The 15,741-nt window shown below is 44.4% G+C and overlaps 1 protein-coding gene across 3 annotated transcripts in view; it reads left to right on the top strand.

Moving 5' to 3' along the window:
• The window catches only part of CLMN (calmin), a 133,411-nt gene that overhangs the window by 111,228 nt on the left and 6,442 nt on the right, over positions 1–15,741 (top strand). For all 3 annotated transcript variants that reach the window (XM_010353700.2, XM_030931459.1, XM_010353701.2), the window contains 4 exons: positions 1,150–1,340; positions 3,674–3,867; positions 5,075–5,157; positions 10,616–12,241. In XM_010353700.2, the coding sequence (XP_010352002.2) occupies positions 1,150–1,340; positions 3,674–3,867; positions 5,075–5,157; positions 10,616–12,241 (2,094 nt within the window). The remainder of the gene's footprint in view (positions 1–1,149; positions 1,341–3,673; positions 3,868–5,074; positions 5,158–10,615; positions 12,242–15,741) is intronic.

The raw sequence follows: 15,741 nt of genomic DNA, 5'->3' as shown, positions 1-15,741 counted from the left end.
AGACCCCACCTCTACAAAAAATAAAATTAGCCAGGCATAGTGGTGTGTGCCTGTAGTCCCAGCTACTTGGAAGGTTGAGTTTGGAGGATTACTTGAGCCTGAGAGTTCAAGGCTATAGTGAGACATGATCATGCCACTGCACTCCGGCCTGGGCAACAGAATGAGATCCTGTCTCAAAAAAAAAAAAAAAAAAAAAAAAGAAGAAGAAGAAGAAAGAAGCAGCAGCAGCCACCATGTGTTATATGTGTGCTTCAATTACTGCTATCTGTTATTAAACTTCCTCAGAGATTCTGGAAACATCCTGAAGATGTAGTAAAAGTCAAGAACTTAAATCCACCGCCCTAGGACTTCATTTTTTTATTTAACAAATGTCTATTGAGTTTCTCCAAGGTGCCATGTGCTGAAAGTAAAACGCCCTGCCCTCATGACCCTTTGGGATCACAGACAAGTCAATCCTATGTGGCAGAGGGTGATGCTAGAGCTCCAAGCAGGGGCAGCTAGCTCAGATGGGGGAGTGGAGTAAGGAAAACTTCCTGGAAGAAGTGACACCAGAGCTGGGTTTTGAAGGATGAGTAGGAGTACGCTAGACTTCCTACTCATCCTTCAAACTAAGTTAGACTTAACCTACTGTGTGTGTGAATTGCCTAAGGGTGATATTGAAACAGATTCTGATTCTAACAGCTCTGGTGTAGAGCCTAGGGTTCTGCATGTCTTACAGAAGTCCTCATGAGAGGAGTTCACGGAGGAAAGGGACATTGAGGCAGCAAGGGCAGGATGAGCAGAGGTAGTGGGGCTTGAAAGAGCTCAGTGAAGTCTGGGAGTGATGGGCAGTGAGAGGAAAGGGGTGGTCGAGTTGAGTCAGGAAGACCTGATACAAAGTGCTGGCTGGAGCTGGAAAGACTCCAGGAAAAGATAGTCCTCCCTGTATGGTGTAATTACGTGCACCACAAGCCACACGAAATGGACAGGCCATCGCAAGTACTGCCTGTCCCCTGCCACAGCCATCAGAAAAGGTTTCTTGGCATTCAGAGAACCAATTCTGCATGAGCTGTTCCCTCCAGCCACGGTTCATGTGGCCACCCACCAGACAAGGGGCTTGCTGAGAGGGTGGGTCTGTTGCTGGGGTCTGAAATGCCGTTTTCCTTCCAGATTAAGGAGCTCACAGGCAACCTCAGCAGAAACTCTCCATCTTCCAGCTTGTCCCCTGGCTCAGGGGGCACAGACTCAGACTCATCCTTCCCACCCACACCCACTGCAGAGAGGAGCGTGGCAATATCCGTGAAAGACCAGAGGAAGGCCATCAAAGCCCTGTTGGCGTGGGTGCAGAGGAAAACGAGAAAGTAAGCTGCAGCCCCTCTCCCCACACCACTTCATTTAACTAGCTGCTTTCAGGCAGAAGAAAGGAGAACTAGTATTTATTAAGGTGCCAGTTATGTATGTGCCCATTGCTTCATATAGAATATCAGAACAAGGGGGACAGTCGCGGTGGCTCACACCTGTAATCCTAGCACTTTGGGAGGCTGAGGCGAGTGTATCACCAGGTCAAAAGATCAAGACCATCTTGGCTAACATGGTGAAACCCTGTCTCTACTAAAAATACCAAAAATTAGCCGGGCGTGGTGATGGGCGCCTGTAGTCCCAGCTACTCGGAGGCTGAGGCAGGAGAATGGCGTGAACCCGGGAGGTAGAGCTTGCAGTGAGCTGAGATAGTGCTACTGCACTCCAGTCTGGGCAACAGAGCGAGACTGCATCTTAAAAATAAATAAATAAATATCAGAACAGGAAACACTGCATTTTCTTGGTTTTGCAGTACACACAAAATGCAGTTTGTAGAATGTTTGGTTTGCATAAAGCTGATGAGAAGATTTGAATACAGATCAGAGGGACTTTCATCGTGTTGTCTCCCAAAAGGGGCATGTCTCTTGGATTTTAGTGACTTGTATGCATTTAAGCTTCAGGGTGTCTTCCAGAGTCTGTACCTACTTTAAAAATAGTAATAATAAAGGCTGTAATATACTCAAAGCTAGGTCAGATCTTCCAAAATCGAGACGGGAACTGGAGCCAAGTTCCGGCCCTGAGTCACCCCACGCCAGCAGCAGAGTGATTTGAGCAGTTTTGTATCAGGCCTTTTTACCAGTAGCAGGCCCACAGCCCCTGGACCATGGGCACACATGCCAGACCAGTGTGGTGGAAACCTACCCAACTTGAGGCTGCCCCAGCTCCTCAACATACAGACTGGTTGAGATCCTGGTAAATCATTTACTTTTCCAAGCCCCAACTGCAAATGGTATCCTGTCACTCACTGCCTTCCAGGACAATTAGGCAAAATCCATGAAATCCATGAAAGAGCACCTTGCACAGTGCCAGCCCGTGTTAAGCACGTCACAAATATTGATTCCTTTCTCCCCTGTGTGTGGAAATATAAGAGGGAAGAGAGGCTGGACCTTTAGAGTTTTGATGGAGAGATCACACGGGGTGGATTGAAACTGACAAATGTGAACCACCATGAAATGTTGTTTACATACAAAGCAACCAGAAAAGGGTTCATTGTCAGGGGTTAGGGTAGAAGGAGGGTGTGACTGTAAGGGAGAGGAAGTGTCTTGGGGTGATGGGACAGTTCTGTTTCTCTATTATGGTGGTTACATTAATCTGTACACCACCCCCATGAAAATTAACACCTGTGAAAATGTGAAATTCAAATGCAGTCTATAGCTTAATTTATAATTATCTTGGACCAATGTTGGTGTTCTGGTTTGGATAACATACCCTGGTAGCATAAGATGCTGTCCCTGGAGGAAGCTGGGGAAAGAATAGGGACTCTCTGTACTGTGTTTGCAACTTCTTTTGGGTCTTAAATAATTTCTAAATAAAAAGGTGCTTGGGTTTTTTGTTGTTGTTGTTGTTTTGAGAGAATTCATTGACCACGGTTGAGGGATTGGTGGAGTCACAGGATGGATTCTAAAGGAAATTAGTGCCTGGCAGGATTCTCTCCCCTTTTGTCCTTCACTTTTACTTTTAAAAATTGAGGCAGCCTCCATTTTACAAAATAGAATGAAAGCTCTCTGCCCCTCACTTTTACAATGATGCTTTTATTTCTGTTACTGATAATAGTAGCTGTCATTTAGTGAGTGGCTTTCTTGGGCTCCCAACGTTGCATATTAGGTTGACCCTATGACATGGCCATTCTTCTGGGGCCAGGCTTGACTTTCCCCACAAAAGCCCCAGCAAGTTCACTGTGTGGAGTTTGAGGCTCAGAGAGCTCGTTGGCTTGCCCAAGGCCATGGCACTGGAAGCACAGGGGACAGCTGAGGCACAAACTTGTGTCTTTCTGGTTCCATTTTTATGGCCCAGCACGTCCTTGTTATGTTTTCAACGTTACTGATACAAGAAATGGTCTATACAGTTGGTCCTTTATGTGTTTGGGAATTGGGGAGCCCAGGGTCCTATTTCACCTCTTTGTTTAATGTATACCCTCCTACTCCATTTGGCTGGAAATGGACATGTGAGTGGTTCAGGGCAGCTCTCCCATGCTCAGGGACCAAGGCATCTTCACCTGGCGAGGTCGGCAGCTCTGCCCCACTCAGAAACCCACGCGGCTGCTGCACGCTGCCCTTGCTCCTTTCAGTCTGTTTCCTAACCAGCAACCTGGCTGCCACTGCTGTGTTTCCTTCAGGTACGGCGTGGCGGTGCAGGACTTTGCGGGCAGCTGGAGGAGTGGGCTGGCTTTCCTGGCCGTGGTTAAGGCCATTGACCCCAGCCTAGTGGACATGAAACAGGCCCTGGAAAATTCCACACGAGAAAATCTAGAGAAGGCCTTCAGCATCGCACAGGATGCCCTGCACATCCCCAGGCTCCTGGAGCCAGAAGGTAGCAGTGGTTCTCTCTTTCTTTCTACTAATTTTTTTTACAAATGTACCACTTGCCGTCCCATATAGAAAATCTGGAAAATGCAGAAAAATCCAATGAAGATTTTGTCTCCTATATTTCTACCACTCAGATCATATGGATATTTTTCCAATATTTTCTATGCCTCTAATTGTATTTTTACATAATTGGTATCATTTACTGTATGTATAATTTTGTGCTTTTTTATTTAACATTATCTCATAAGTATTTTACATACTGCTACAATGTATTATTATATATTTTTATTGGCTGCGTAATAGTTCATCTAGTGGGCATAGTAAAATGTACTTAGTGGCCAGGCGTGGTGGCTCACGCATGTAATCCCAGCACTTTGGGAGGCCGAGGCGGGTGGATCACCTGAGGTCAGGAGTTCGAGACCAGCCTGGCCAACAAAGTGAAACCCCATCTCTACTAATAATACAAAAATTAGCTGGGCGTGGTAGCACAGTCTGTAATCCCAGCTACTCAGGAGGCTGAGGCAGGAGAATCGCTCGAGCCCAGGAGGCAGAGGTTGCAGTGAGCTGAGATCGTGCCACTGCACTCTGGCCTGGGTGACAGAACCAGACTGTCTCCGAAAAAAAAAAAAAAAATGTACTTAGCTCTTTCACTAGGTAGACATTTAGGTTGTTTCTGAAATAGTTCCTTTTATATGTAACAACACCACATTGAACATCTTAGTAAATAAAGCTCGATGTGCATCCCAGATTATTTCCTTAAGGACCAGGTTTCATTAGCAGAATGACAGAGGAGAAGAGTCCATGCCTGTTTAAATGGTTTGGCTGTCTCTGGGAAGCTGCCTTCCACGTGGATTAGGCTAACGTAGGACTCCCTGTACCATATGTAGGCTGCCTGGTTCACCGTCCTTGCCCATTGAACCAGCAGTGAGCTGGCTGCTCGCTGTGGAAGGGACTAAAACAGCAAGGAAGAAGGGACAGGATTTGGGGAATAAGAACCCCTAGATACTATGTCCTTGCTTCTCTGTTCTTCAGCCAGCTGTGAGATTTCAGTCAAGTGATTCACCCTCTTTGAGCCTAAAGTTCCTCAAGTGGCAAATAAAGAGAAAAAACCCTCAATGATCTTTGGGATTCTTCCCCATCAGGCATCCAGGAATACTATTGAAAGCGTGTGTGTTTGTATCTCCTGCTAATTCCTGTGTCTCTCTCGACAGACATCATGGTTGACACACCGGATGAGCAGTCTATCGTGACTTACGTCGCACAGTTTCTAGAACGTTTTCCAGAGTTGGAAGCCGTATGTTTGCTTTTCTTACCTTTAATTCAGACACCATACATTTCCATCTGCTGGCCATCAGACAAAGCAGGGACGTGGGCAGCGTTGCTCTGTATAAGTAGCAGTCAAAATCGCCAGTTGCTCCCAAGTCCCTTGAGCATGGCCTTACCACATTTTAATTTCAGAATGATAGCAGTCCCCCCTCATATGCAGGGGATACAGTTCAAGACCCCCAGTCAATGCTTGAAACCTTGGATAGTACCGAACCCTATATATACCATTTTTTCATTTTTTTCCTATACATACGTACCTACGATAAAGTGTAATTAATAACTTAGGCACAGAAAGAGATTAATAACAACTAATAGTTACATAGAACAATTATAACCATGGGCCAACATCATTACTTTTGCAGTTTGGGGCCATTATTAAGTAAAATAAGGGTTCTGTGAACACAAGCCGTTTGATATCATGACAGCTGATCTCTGATCATCCAGACAGCTACTGAGTGAGTGATGGATGGGCAGCATAGATGGCCTGGATACGCTAGACAAAGGAACGAGTCAAGTCCCAGGCAGGACAGAGCAGGATGGTGAGAGATTTCATCCCACTGCTCAGAACAGCACGCCATATGAAACTTAGGAATTGTTTATTTCTGGAGTTTTCCATGTAATATTTTCAGACCACAGTTGACCATGGGTGACTGAAACCTCGGAAAGCAAAACCTCAAATAAGGGTGGAACTATTTATGTGTAACATGCATTAAGTTTCAAAGCAGGATGGAAAGTGACGCCTCTCACAAACCTCTTCCCATGACAAACTTTATTAAGATTATAAAAGATGCTTACTTATAAAATGGGTCTGCTTCTTGATTTTTTTAGATGTCAGATGGAACATGTTAGCATCTACCAGATTTGTATCATTGTTAAAAATCATAAAAGACAATGATCATTGAAAAGCCTGCCTTACTTTGGGAGGCCAAGGCTGGCGGATCATGAGGTCAGGAGATCAAGACCATCCTAGCTAACACAGTGAAACCCCGTCTCTATGGAAAATATAAAAAATTAGCCTGTGGTGGCAGGCGCCTGTAATCCCAGCTACTCAGGAGGCTGAGGCAGGAGAATGGCGTGAAATGGAGAGGCAGAGCTTGCAGTGAGCCGAGATCACGCCACTGCACTCCAACCTGGGCAACAGAGCGAGACTCTGTCTCAATAAAAAGAAAAGAAAAGCCTGACTTTTTATTTTCAGAATTCCAGATTATAGGTGGTGACAGAGTTTTTTTGGGCACAGAATCAGACCTTTTAGAAATTGTCCTGGCCCTGTTGAACTCCCACCCAACCCATGCACAACCGCGAGCTGATAATAATGACAGCAATGACAGCCTTTTCTTGAATCCTTTAGTAATTGACTGAACCCTTGCCCCTGGCTTAGGGGACTCAGAAATAAACTAGATGGCTGAGGTCCCTGGCCTTGTGGAGGTTTGTTATAGTAAAGGAAACAGTTATAAGTCAGCAAAAACATAACTTCGGGTAGTTATGAGTACCAGAGAGAAACAACGAAAATATAAAGAGTTAAAGGATGCTTGCAGGAGAGGGGAGCTGCTTTTCTAGCTGGCTGCCTTGCCCCTGTGTCACTGGGCTGCCTGCCATTCCTGCAATCCAGCATGGCTCAGTATCATAATCCTCTTTTATAAACGAAAATAAGCATCTCAAAGAGGCTTAAAGACCTCTCCATAGTCACTCAGCTACCACGCACAGAGCTGGAGTTTGGTCCCTCTGTGTTTCCAAAGTTCAGTCTCTTGGTTCCCTTACAACATGCAGCTGAAACTGGGGCTCCGTTTTATACAGAAGAGCTTCCCAGGATCCTCCATGCCGGGGCTTTCATCCCGGCCCCCACCTGTGTGTGTGTTTCCTGCCTGTCCCTGCACCACATATGGACGCCTTACAGGGCGCTTTGGAAGCAGGAATTCCTGGGCTGGACTGCCAGTTCTCCACTTGGAGCTGTGTGACCTCAGGCTGGCAACTTGACCTCTCTGATACACATCTGTATTGAATGTGTATCTATTGAATGTGTGTCATCTGTAAAATGGAACTATGACCCACATTTCAGGGTTATGTGAAGAATAAACAGTTATGTGAAGTACCTAGTACTGTGCCTGGAACAATGGTGGATGTTTAGCAAATAATGGTGACTTGGTCAATGGGTATAAAGTTACAGTTACGTAGGAGGAATCAGTTCTGGTGTTTCTATTGCACAGCAAGATGACTATAGTTAATAATAATGTAACCAGTGACTCACATCTATAATCCCAACATTTTGGGAGGCTGAAGCGGGAGGATTGCTTGAGCCCAGGAGTTAAAGACCAGCCTGGGCAACAAAGCGAGACCCCATCTCTACAAAAAAGAAAGAAAGAATAATATACTGTGTATTTCAAAATGTCTAAAAGAGAAGATTTTAACTGGTTTCATTACGAAGAAATGATAAATATTTGAGGCAATGAATGTATTGAGTTCTCAGATTTGATCATTTTACAACGTATACGTGTTTTAAAATATCACGTTATACTCCATAAATATATATAATGATTTTTTGTCAATTAAAAATTTAAACAAAATCAAAAGAAAGGGATCTGGCCCTGCCAATACCTTGATTTTAGTCCATTGAGGCCTGTTTTGGATTTCTGATGTCCAGAACTGTAACATAACATGTTTTTGTTGTTTTAAGCAAAAAAAAAAAAAAAAAAAAAAGTAGTGATTATTATTTTGTAATTCAGTTTTCCTGGCTTGTTACTGTATTTTGAAATACTAGGCATTGGGGCTTTCATTCGCCCTGAGCTCTTAATCTGTAGTCAGAGTTTGAAATCAACTAAAGCATATGGTATTTGACTGAGTCAAAGCCACAGCTAAAATTGAGCAAATCTGACACAGATCTCCCTAATGCTGAGGTCAGAAACTGCAGATGGGAAAAGATTGAGCCAGAAATAATATCTGGAGAAAGTCATCCTGGTTCCTAGAACATGGTGCCTCATTGCACAACAGTCTGTTTACATCTACAGGGGAATACAGATGAGAATTCACAGCTTATCCAGGCACACGGTGAACTTAACAATTCTGCTGAGTTAGTTCATTTCAGTAAACATTTGTTGGGCCCTGACCACGTAGCACACATTGTTGCTAGCTTTCTGGCCCAGCAAATGGTTTCTTTTGGTAAATGTGCCATATGCATTTGAAAAGAATGTGTCTTATGCAGTTAAAGAATACTCATATTCTTTAATATGCTGTTAATATGTTAATATGCTACTCTAATATTCTATATTTATACTGATTTTTCCTGCTTTCCTGATCAATTAATGTAGGAGAGAAATGTTAAAAAAAAATCTCCAACTATGATTGTGAATGTATTTCTCCCCTTAGTTCTGCCAGTTTTTGTTTTGTATATGTTGATGCTATGCTGTTAAGTGCATAGACACAATTTATTATATCTTCCTGATGACTTCATTGCTTTATTTTTATAAAATTTCCCTCTGTCTTGAAGTGTGCTTTATCTGATATGAATATAGCCGTAGCAGCTTTCTTACGATTAGTGCTTGTGTGATACTTTTTCCATTTTTTTTCCTTTCAGTGTATGTATACTTATATTTAAAGTATGTCTCTTATAAACAGTATACAGTTGGGTCTTGTATTTATACTTAATCAGTATGTTTTTCATACATTTATATGGGTTTAATCTAGCATCTTGGTTATTGTTTTCCATTGGTCTGATATGTTCTATACTCTATTGTCCTTCCTTCTTAACTTTTTGGGGATTATTCAAGAATTTCTTTTGTGTACATTTATCCCCTTATTGGTTTTTTTTTTTTTTTTTTTTTTTTTGAGACGGAGTCTCACTCTGTCCACCAGGCTGGAGTGCAGTGGCGCGATCTCGGCTCACTGCAAGCTCCGCCTCCTGGGTTCACGCCATTCTCCCGCCTCAGCCTCCCTAGTAGCTGGGACTACAGGCGCCCGCCACCTCGCCCGGCTAATTTTTTTGTATTTTTAGTAGAGACGGGGTTTCACCGTGGTCTCGATCTCCTGACCTTGTGATCCGCCCGCCTCGGCCTCCCAAAGTGCTGGGATTACAGGCGTGAGCCACCACGCCCGGCCCCCTTTATTGGTTTTTTTAACCACATCACCTTGTTTTATCTTTTTAGTAGCTGTTCTAGTGATTATAATACTCATATTTAACATACATCAGCTTACCTTAAATTAATATACTACTTCAAGTACAATGCATATTTTACATATTTTTATATATTTTATATATATCACATATATAATTTTACTCACTTCATCTCCATTATTTTTGCTACTATATTGTCATTTACTTCTACATATGTTTTAATCCTCAATACTTTGCTATTTTTGCTCTAAATAGCTAGTAGGCTTTTTAAGAAAACTTTAAAATAGTCTTTTATATTGACCATGTATTTACCGTTTCCAGTACTGTTCATTCCCTCCTGTAGGGTTTATATCTGAGATTGTGTTCTTTGAGCCTGAATAACTATTTTTTTTTGTATTGCTTGTAGCATAGATTAGTTATTCTAGAGTCTTTGCTTGCGAATTCCAACTCTGGGTCATATATGGGTCTATATCTAGTGATTATTTCTTCTCTTGATTGTGGATTTCGTTTTCCTGCCTCTTCATGTCTTGTAATTATTTTATGTCAAACTTAGTATATAAAAGAACGATAGAGGTTGAAGTAGATGTCATTTTTTTCCCTCAGGAAATATAGCGCTTTCCCAAACAAGTGCGTAAGATGAGGAGCTGTTGTTTTGATCATATCAGTCAATAGGAGCTGTGTCACAGTTTTATTTAATTTCTTCTCTCTGGTTTTAAATGATTTGAGACTGAAGTCAGTTCGCTCTATCAGTGCATTGGGAGTCAAGTGCTTCTGTACCACAAAGTCATTTTCTGCTTTTCAGCCCTGCCCCCAGCTGGCTCTTACACAGCAAAATTCCCTGTGTGGATGAAGAGAATTGCTTGTGTGTTTGGAGTCCTTCCACATTCACTCTCTCATACCAGTCCACACAATCAATAAAGATTTGGCTGACCTTTCCTTATCTCAGGTGGATTAGCTCTTCTCCAAAGCCATACCCAGACTAGGCAACATGGTCCTCAAGCGTGAAGTGACTGACAATCTCTGCTCACTTTAGAAGGGATTGTCCTTCTTTAGAGCTTGGTTTATGGAGATTCCTTACATCCATAGCTTTTAAAAAAAATGGTGTTTTATATTTTTTGTTTATCTGATGTTTTCATATTTCAGCAGGAACAACCATTTACATCTGAGAACACTTTGCATTGGTTTGAAGTGGCTTTTTCCATTTTTGTTTGTGTTTTGGGAAAGGTGGATATGGGTTGTACTTAAACCTTCTTCTTATTCATGTTGCTCTGTGTTTTTTTGTTGTTGTTATTCTTTTTTTTTTTTTTTTTTTTTTTTGCAGGAAGATATTTTCGATTCAGATAAAGAAGTTCCTATTGAATCCACTTTTGTTCGCATCAAAGAAACTCCTTCTGAACAGGAGAGCAAAGTCTTCGTTCTGACTGAAAATGGGGAGCGTACCTACACTGTTAACCACAAAACCAGCCACCCACCACCCTCCAAAGTCTTTGTCTGTGACAAGCCCGAGAGCATGAAGGAATTCCGCCTGGATGGTGTTTCCAGCCATGCACTGTCAGACAGCTCCACCGAGTTCATGCACCAGATCATTGACCAGGTCCTGCAAGGGGGCCCAGGTAAGACCAGCGACATCAGTGAGCCATCTCCAGAATCCTCCGTTTTATCATCCAGAAAGGAGAGCGGGAGGTCCAACTCTTTGCCAATCAAGAAAACAGTTCACTTTGAGACTGACACCTACAAGGATCCTTCCTGCAGGAAGAACCTGTCCCTTTGCTTTGAAGGGAGCCCAAGAGTGGCAAAGGAATCCTTGAGGCAGGATGGACATGTCTTGGCAGTTGAGGTTGCTGCGGAAAAGGAACAGAAACAGGAGTCCTTGAAGATTCCAGAATCCTCCTCTGACAAGGTCCCTGGTGACATTTTTTTGGCGGAGGGCACGATCAATAATTCTCAGTCTTCCTCCTACAATGGCGCTTTAGAGAGTACAGCCCACCACGATGAAGAAAGTCACTCTCTTTCACCCCCAGGAGAAAATACTGTGATGGCCGATTCCTTCGAGATCAAGGTTAACCTGATGACCGTAGAAGCTTTAGAGGAGGGAGATGATTTTGAAGCCATCCCATTAAAAGCCTCAAAATTTAACAGCGACCTAATAGATTTTGCTTCTACCAGCCAGGCTTTCAACGAAGTTCCTTCACCTCATGAGACAAAACCTGACGAGGATGCTGAGGCTTTTGAGAATCTTGCTGAAAAACGAGATAAAAGGAGTACTAAATCTGCTCACAAAAAGAAAGATTCTCCAGAGCCTCAAGTTAAGACAGACAAACATGAACCTCACCAGGACTCCAGAGAAGAAGCTGAAGGCTGTCCTGCAGCCCCAGAAGAGACGTCAACGGATAAAAAGCCAGAGGTGCATGAAAAGGCCAAGAGAAAGTCCACCCGTCCTCATGATGAGGAAGAGGGAGAAGACGATGACCTCCAGGGTGTGGGCGAGGAATTATCTTCCAGCCCCCCAAGCAGCCGTGTCAGCTTGGAGACCCTTGGGAGTCACAGCGAAGAAGGCCTGGATTTCAAGCCCTCCCCACCCCTCTCAAAGGTTTCCGTCATTCCCCACGACCTCTTCTATTTCCCACACTATGAGGTTCCCCTGGCTGCAGTTTTGGAGGCTTATGCAGAAGACCCGGAGGATCTAAAAAACGAAGAAATGGATCTCGAAGAGCCAGAGGGCTATATGCCAGACCTGGACTCCAGGGAGGAGGAGGCCGATGGCTCTCAGAGCAGCTCCAGTTCCTCGGTGCCAGGCGAGAGCCTCCCCAGTGCCAGTGACCAGGTGCTGTGTCTCAGCAGGAGTGGTGCGGGTACCACACCAGCCTCGGAACCTGCTCCTCCGGCCCCCCATGAGGACCACCAGCAAAGGGAGACCAAAGAGAATGACCCCATGGACAGCCATCAGGTACTCAACCGTGGGATTTGGGAATCCTGGGTACTGCCTGGGAAACTTGACAGTTCTTGGTCTGAAGCTCAGCTTCTTGCTCCATAAAATAGCAATGAGGGGGCTTCCCTTGGGACTCCCATGGTGCAAAATTCAAAGAGGCACCCACTGTGAGGCTCGGGCAAATGCAGGGTTGGCACCCGAGAGTGAGCACCTCCTGAAATCCTGCACATGGGCACTTCAATGGCTTTCCCCAGTCCTGGCCCTACTCACAGGGATGCTCTGAGGATCAAGTGAGGTCACCTCTGAGGGTCCAGCAGAGGAGGAGCAGAAATGATTTCAAAAGCAGTCATTGTCGCAGGGCAAGGGCTGGAAAACTAACCATTGTGTACTATTCTCAGTACCTGGGCAGTGGGATCAGAAGAGCGCATCTCCCTTACCCTGTTTACACACCTATTTCTAACACAGAAACCAAAGATTCGTGCCCAGTAGGCAAAAGTCCTTTAAAAATCAAGAAAGCTCACCATCACTGATCATTAGAGAAATGCAAATCAAAACCACAATGAGATTCCATCTGACACCAGTAAGAATGGCGATTATGTCAGGAAACAATAGGTGCTGGCAAGGCTGTGGAGAAATAGGAATGCTTTTACACCATTGGTGGGACTGTAAATTAGTTCAACCATTATGGAAGACAGTGTGGTGATTCCTCAGTCTGATTTCAGAACCAGAAATACCATTTGACCCAGCAATCCCATTATGAGGTAGATGCCCAAAGGAATATCAGTCATTCTGCTCTAAAGACATATATGCACACATATGTTTGTTGCAGCACTATTTACAATAGCAAAGACATGGAACCAACTCAAATGCCCATCAATGATAGACTGGATAAAGAAAATGTGTGATATATGTATACACACACACATACACACACACACACACACACACACCCACACCCCATGGAATACTATGCAGCCATAAAAAAGAATGAGTTGATGCCCTTTGCAGGGACATGGATGAAGCCGGAAGGCGTCATTTTCAGCAAACTAACACAGGAACAGAAAATCAAACACTGCGTGTTCTCACTCATAAGTGGAAACTGGACAATGAGAACACATGGACACAGGGAGGGGAACAACATACAATGTCGGGGGGTGGCAGGCTAGGGGAGGGAGAGCATTAGGACAAATACCTAATGCATATGGGCCTTAAAACCTAGATGACGGGTTGATGGGTGCAGCAAACCACCATGACACATGTATATCTATGTAACCTGCACACTCTGCACATGTATCCCAGAACTTAAAGTAAAATTAAAAAATAACAAAAAGGAAAAAAAGCCAATAAAGGAAGAAACAAACTAACAAAAAGTCCTTTAAAACTCAAGGCTGGAGTCAGCCTTCATGACCCCATTGCCCAGGTACTGAGAATAGTGTACTAACCGTTGGGTACTGCAGCCAAGGGAACCTCATAGTGTGGGAAATAGAAGAGGTTGTGGGGAATGATGGAAGCCTTTGAGAGGGGTGGGGAGGGCTTGAAATCCAGGCCTTCTTCACTGTGACTCCCAAGGGTCTCCAAGTTGACACGGCTGCTTGGGGGGTTGGAAGATAATTACCCCAAGCTTCAGCATCATGCAATGTACCTACGTAACAAACTTGCACATGTATCCCCCAAATCTAAAATAACAATTGAAAAACATATATATATATATAATTTTTTTCTTATACTTTAAGTTCTGGGATACATGTGCAGAACATACAGGTTTGTTACATAGGTATATGTGTGCCATGGTGGTTTGCTGCATCCATCAACCTATCATCTACATTAGGTATTTCTCCCAATGCTATCCCTCCCCTAGCCCTCCACCCGCACAGTCCCCTGTGTGTGATGTTCTCTCATAACTTACCACTAACATAGGCATTAGAAAGTTAAAGAAAAAAAATAGTCATCGTAGCTAACATCTAGCATGCACTTAGTGAACGCTAACCTGTTCTTCTGCAGTAACTTAGGAGAAACAGAAGAAGCCCTCATGTTTGACTCCAGTTTTGATTTTTTTAAAGGACTTTGCCTCATGGGCACTAATCTTTGGTTTCTGTGGTTTGAAATGGGTATGTAAATAGGATAAGGGGACATGCACTCTTCTGAGCTTAAGCAGCTGGTCACATTCTTATCTGCCACTTGTGTGCCCACTTCATCTGGCCCAGCAGCTCACAAAGGGCCACTGGAGTGATCAGTGAAGGGGGGTGCCTGGGCCTGGCCTGATGGGGAGGCTCCTCTTGCAGATGCCGCATTAGTAAATGCTTCTCCCTGCTGCAGCACTCGGGGATCCAGCAGGTGAGTCCGAAACCGCAATGGCCATGCCCTGCTGGGTACAGGGCATACAGGGCATCCAGGGCAAGACAGCCAGGGAGGAGAAGGGCCTGGGCTCAGCCTCTCCAGCCCCTCCATGAGCTCACCTGCTTACTCATCCAACCCCATGGAAAGCGATTCATCTGGCACTGCCGGGAAGATCAAAGAAAGAAGGAAAATCCTGCCTTCAGTGTCTAATGTGGGAGACAGAGTCCCCCGTAACTGTACTATGAGAGAATGTGGCCTCAGCCATGAGAGATGGGCCCAGCAAAGGGATTCAGGGGTTCAACAGAAGGAGGCTCCCACCCAGATCTAGAAAGGCTGCATGGGGGTTTTGGGGAGCCTAGAACTAGGCTAGGTAGGGAGAGGGTACAGCCTATTTGATGAGGAGCCCAAGGTGAGGTCTGGGAGTCTTGCCTTCTGGCAGACAAGGAGAGGGGATGGAGCATTTCTCTGATACCTTCCCTTCCTTTAAAAAAAAAAAAAAAAAAAAAAAAGAGGCTGGGAGCAGTGGCTCACTCCTGTAATCCCTGTACTTTGGGAGGCCGAAGTGGGTGGATCACCTGAGTTGACGTCAAGAGTTCGAGAGCAGCCTGGCCAACATGGAGAAACCCTGTCTCTACTAAAAATACAAAACTTAGCCAGGCATGGTGGCAGGTGCCTGTAATCCCAGTTACTTGAAAGACTGAGGCAGAAAAATCACTTAAACCCAGGAGGCAGAGGTTGCAGTGAGCCGAGATCATGCCACTGCACTCCAGCCTAGGAGACAAGAGCAAGACTCCATCTCAAAAAAAAAAAAAGATATTTTCCTAGCCAAAGAGACTAGAAAATGGCAATTTTTTTTTCTGGTCTCAAAAAAATACATAAGCCCTCTGCTTGTTTCACCTTTCAGAAATGGTGGCATTTGACCATTGACGAGGGCAGCCTGTGAGACTGTCATTTCAGATTGCTAAGCGCAGCTTTTCATTCCTGCATGGAGCTTTGTTCTCCTGGGGCATAATGGCCTGGCCACTCTAATGCTCTTATTCTGACACCTGTTGAACAGGTTCTTCCAGCCCCTGAAAGAATTCTTGAGAGGTGGCTCCAACAATGACCATGCTCCTGCATTTCACTCGGTAGCCTTGCTGACAGGTTTCAGAGTGCCTGGTGCAGACAGAGGTCAAAGAGTC

This window comes from Rhinopithecus roxellana, chromosome 5 (assembly GCF_007565055.1).
Source record: "Rhinopithecus roxellana isolate Shanxi Qingling chromosome 5, ASM756505v1, whole genome shotgun sequence".
Lineage (NCBI taxonomy): Eukaryota > Metazoa > Chordata > Mammalia > Primates > Cercopithecidae > Rhinopithecus > Rhinopithecus roxellana.
This window is presented reverse-complemented; position numbering and strand designations above follow the sequence as displayed.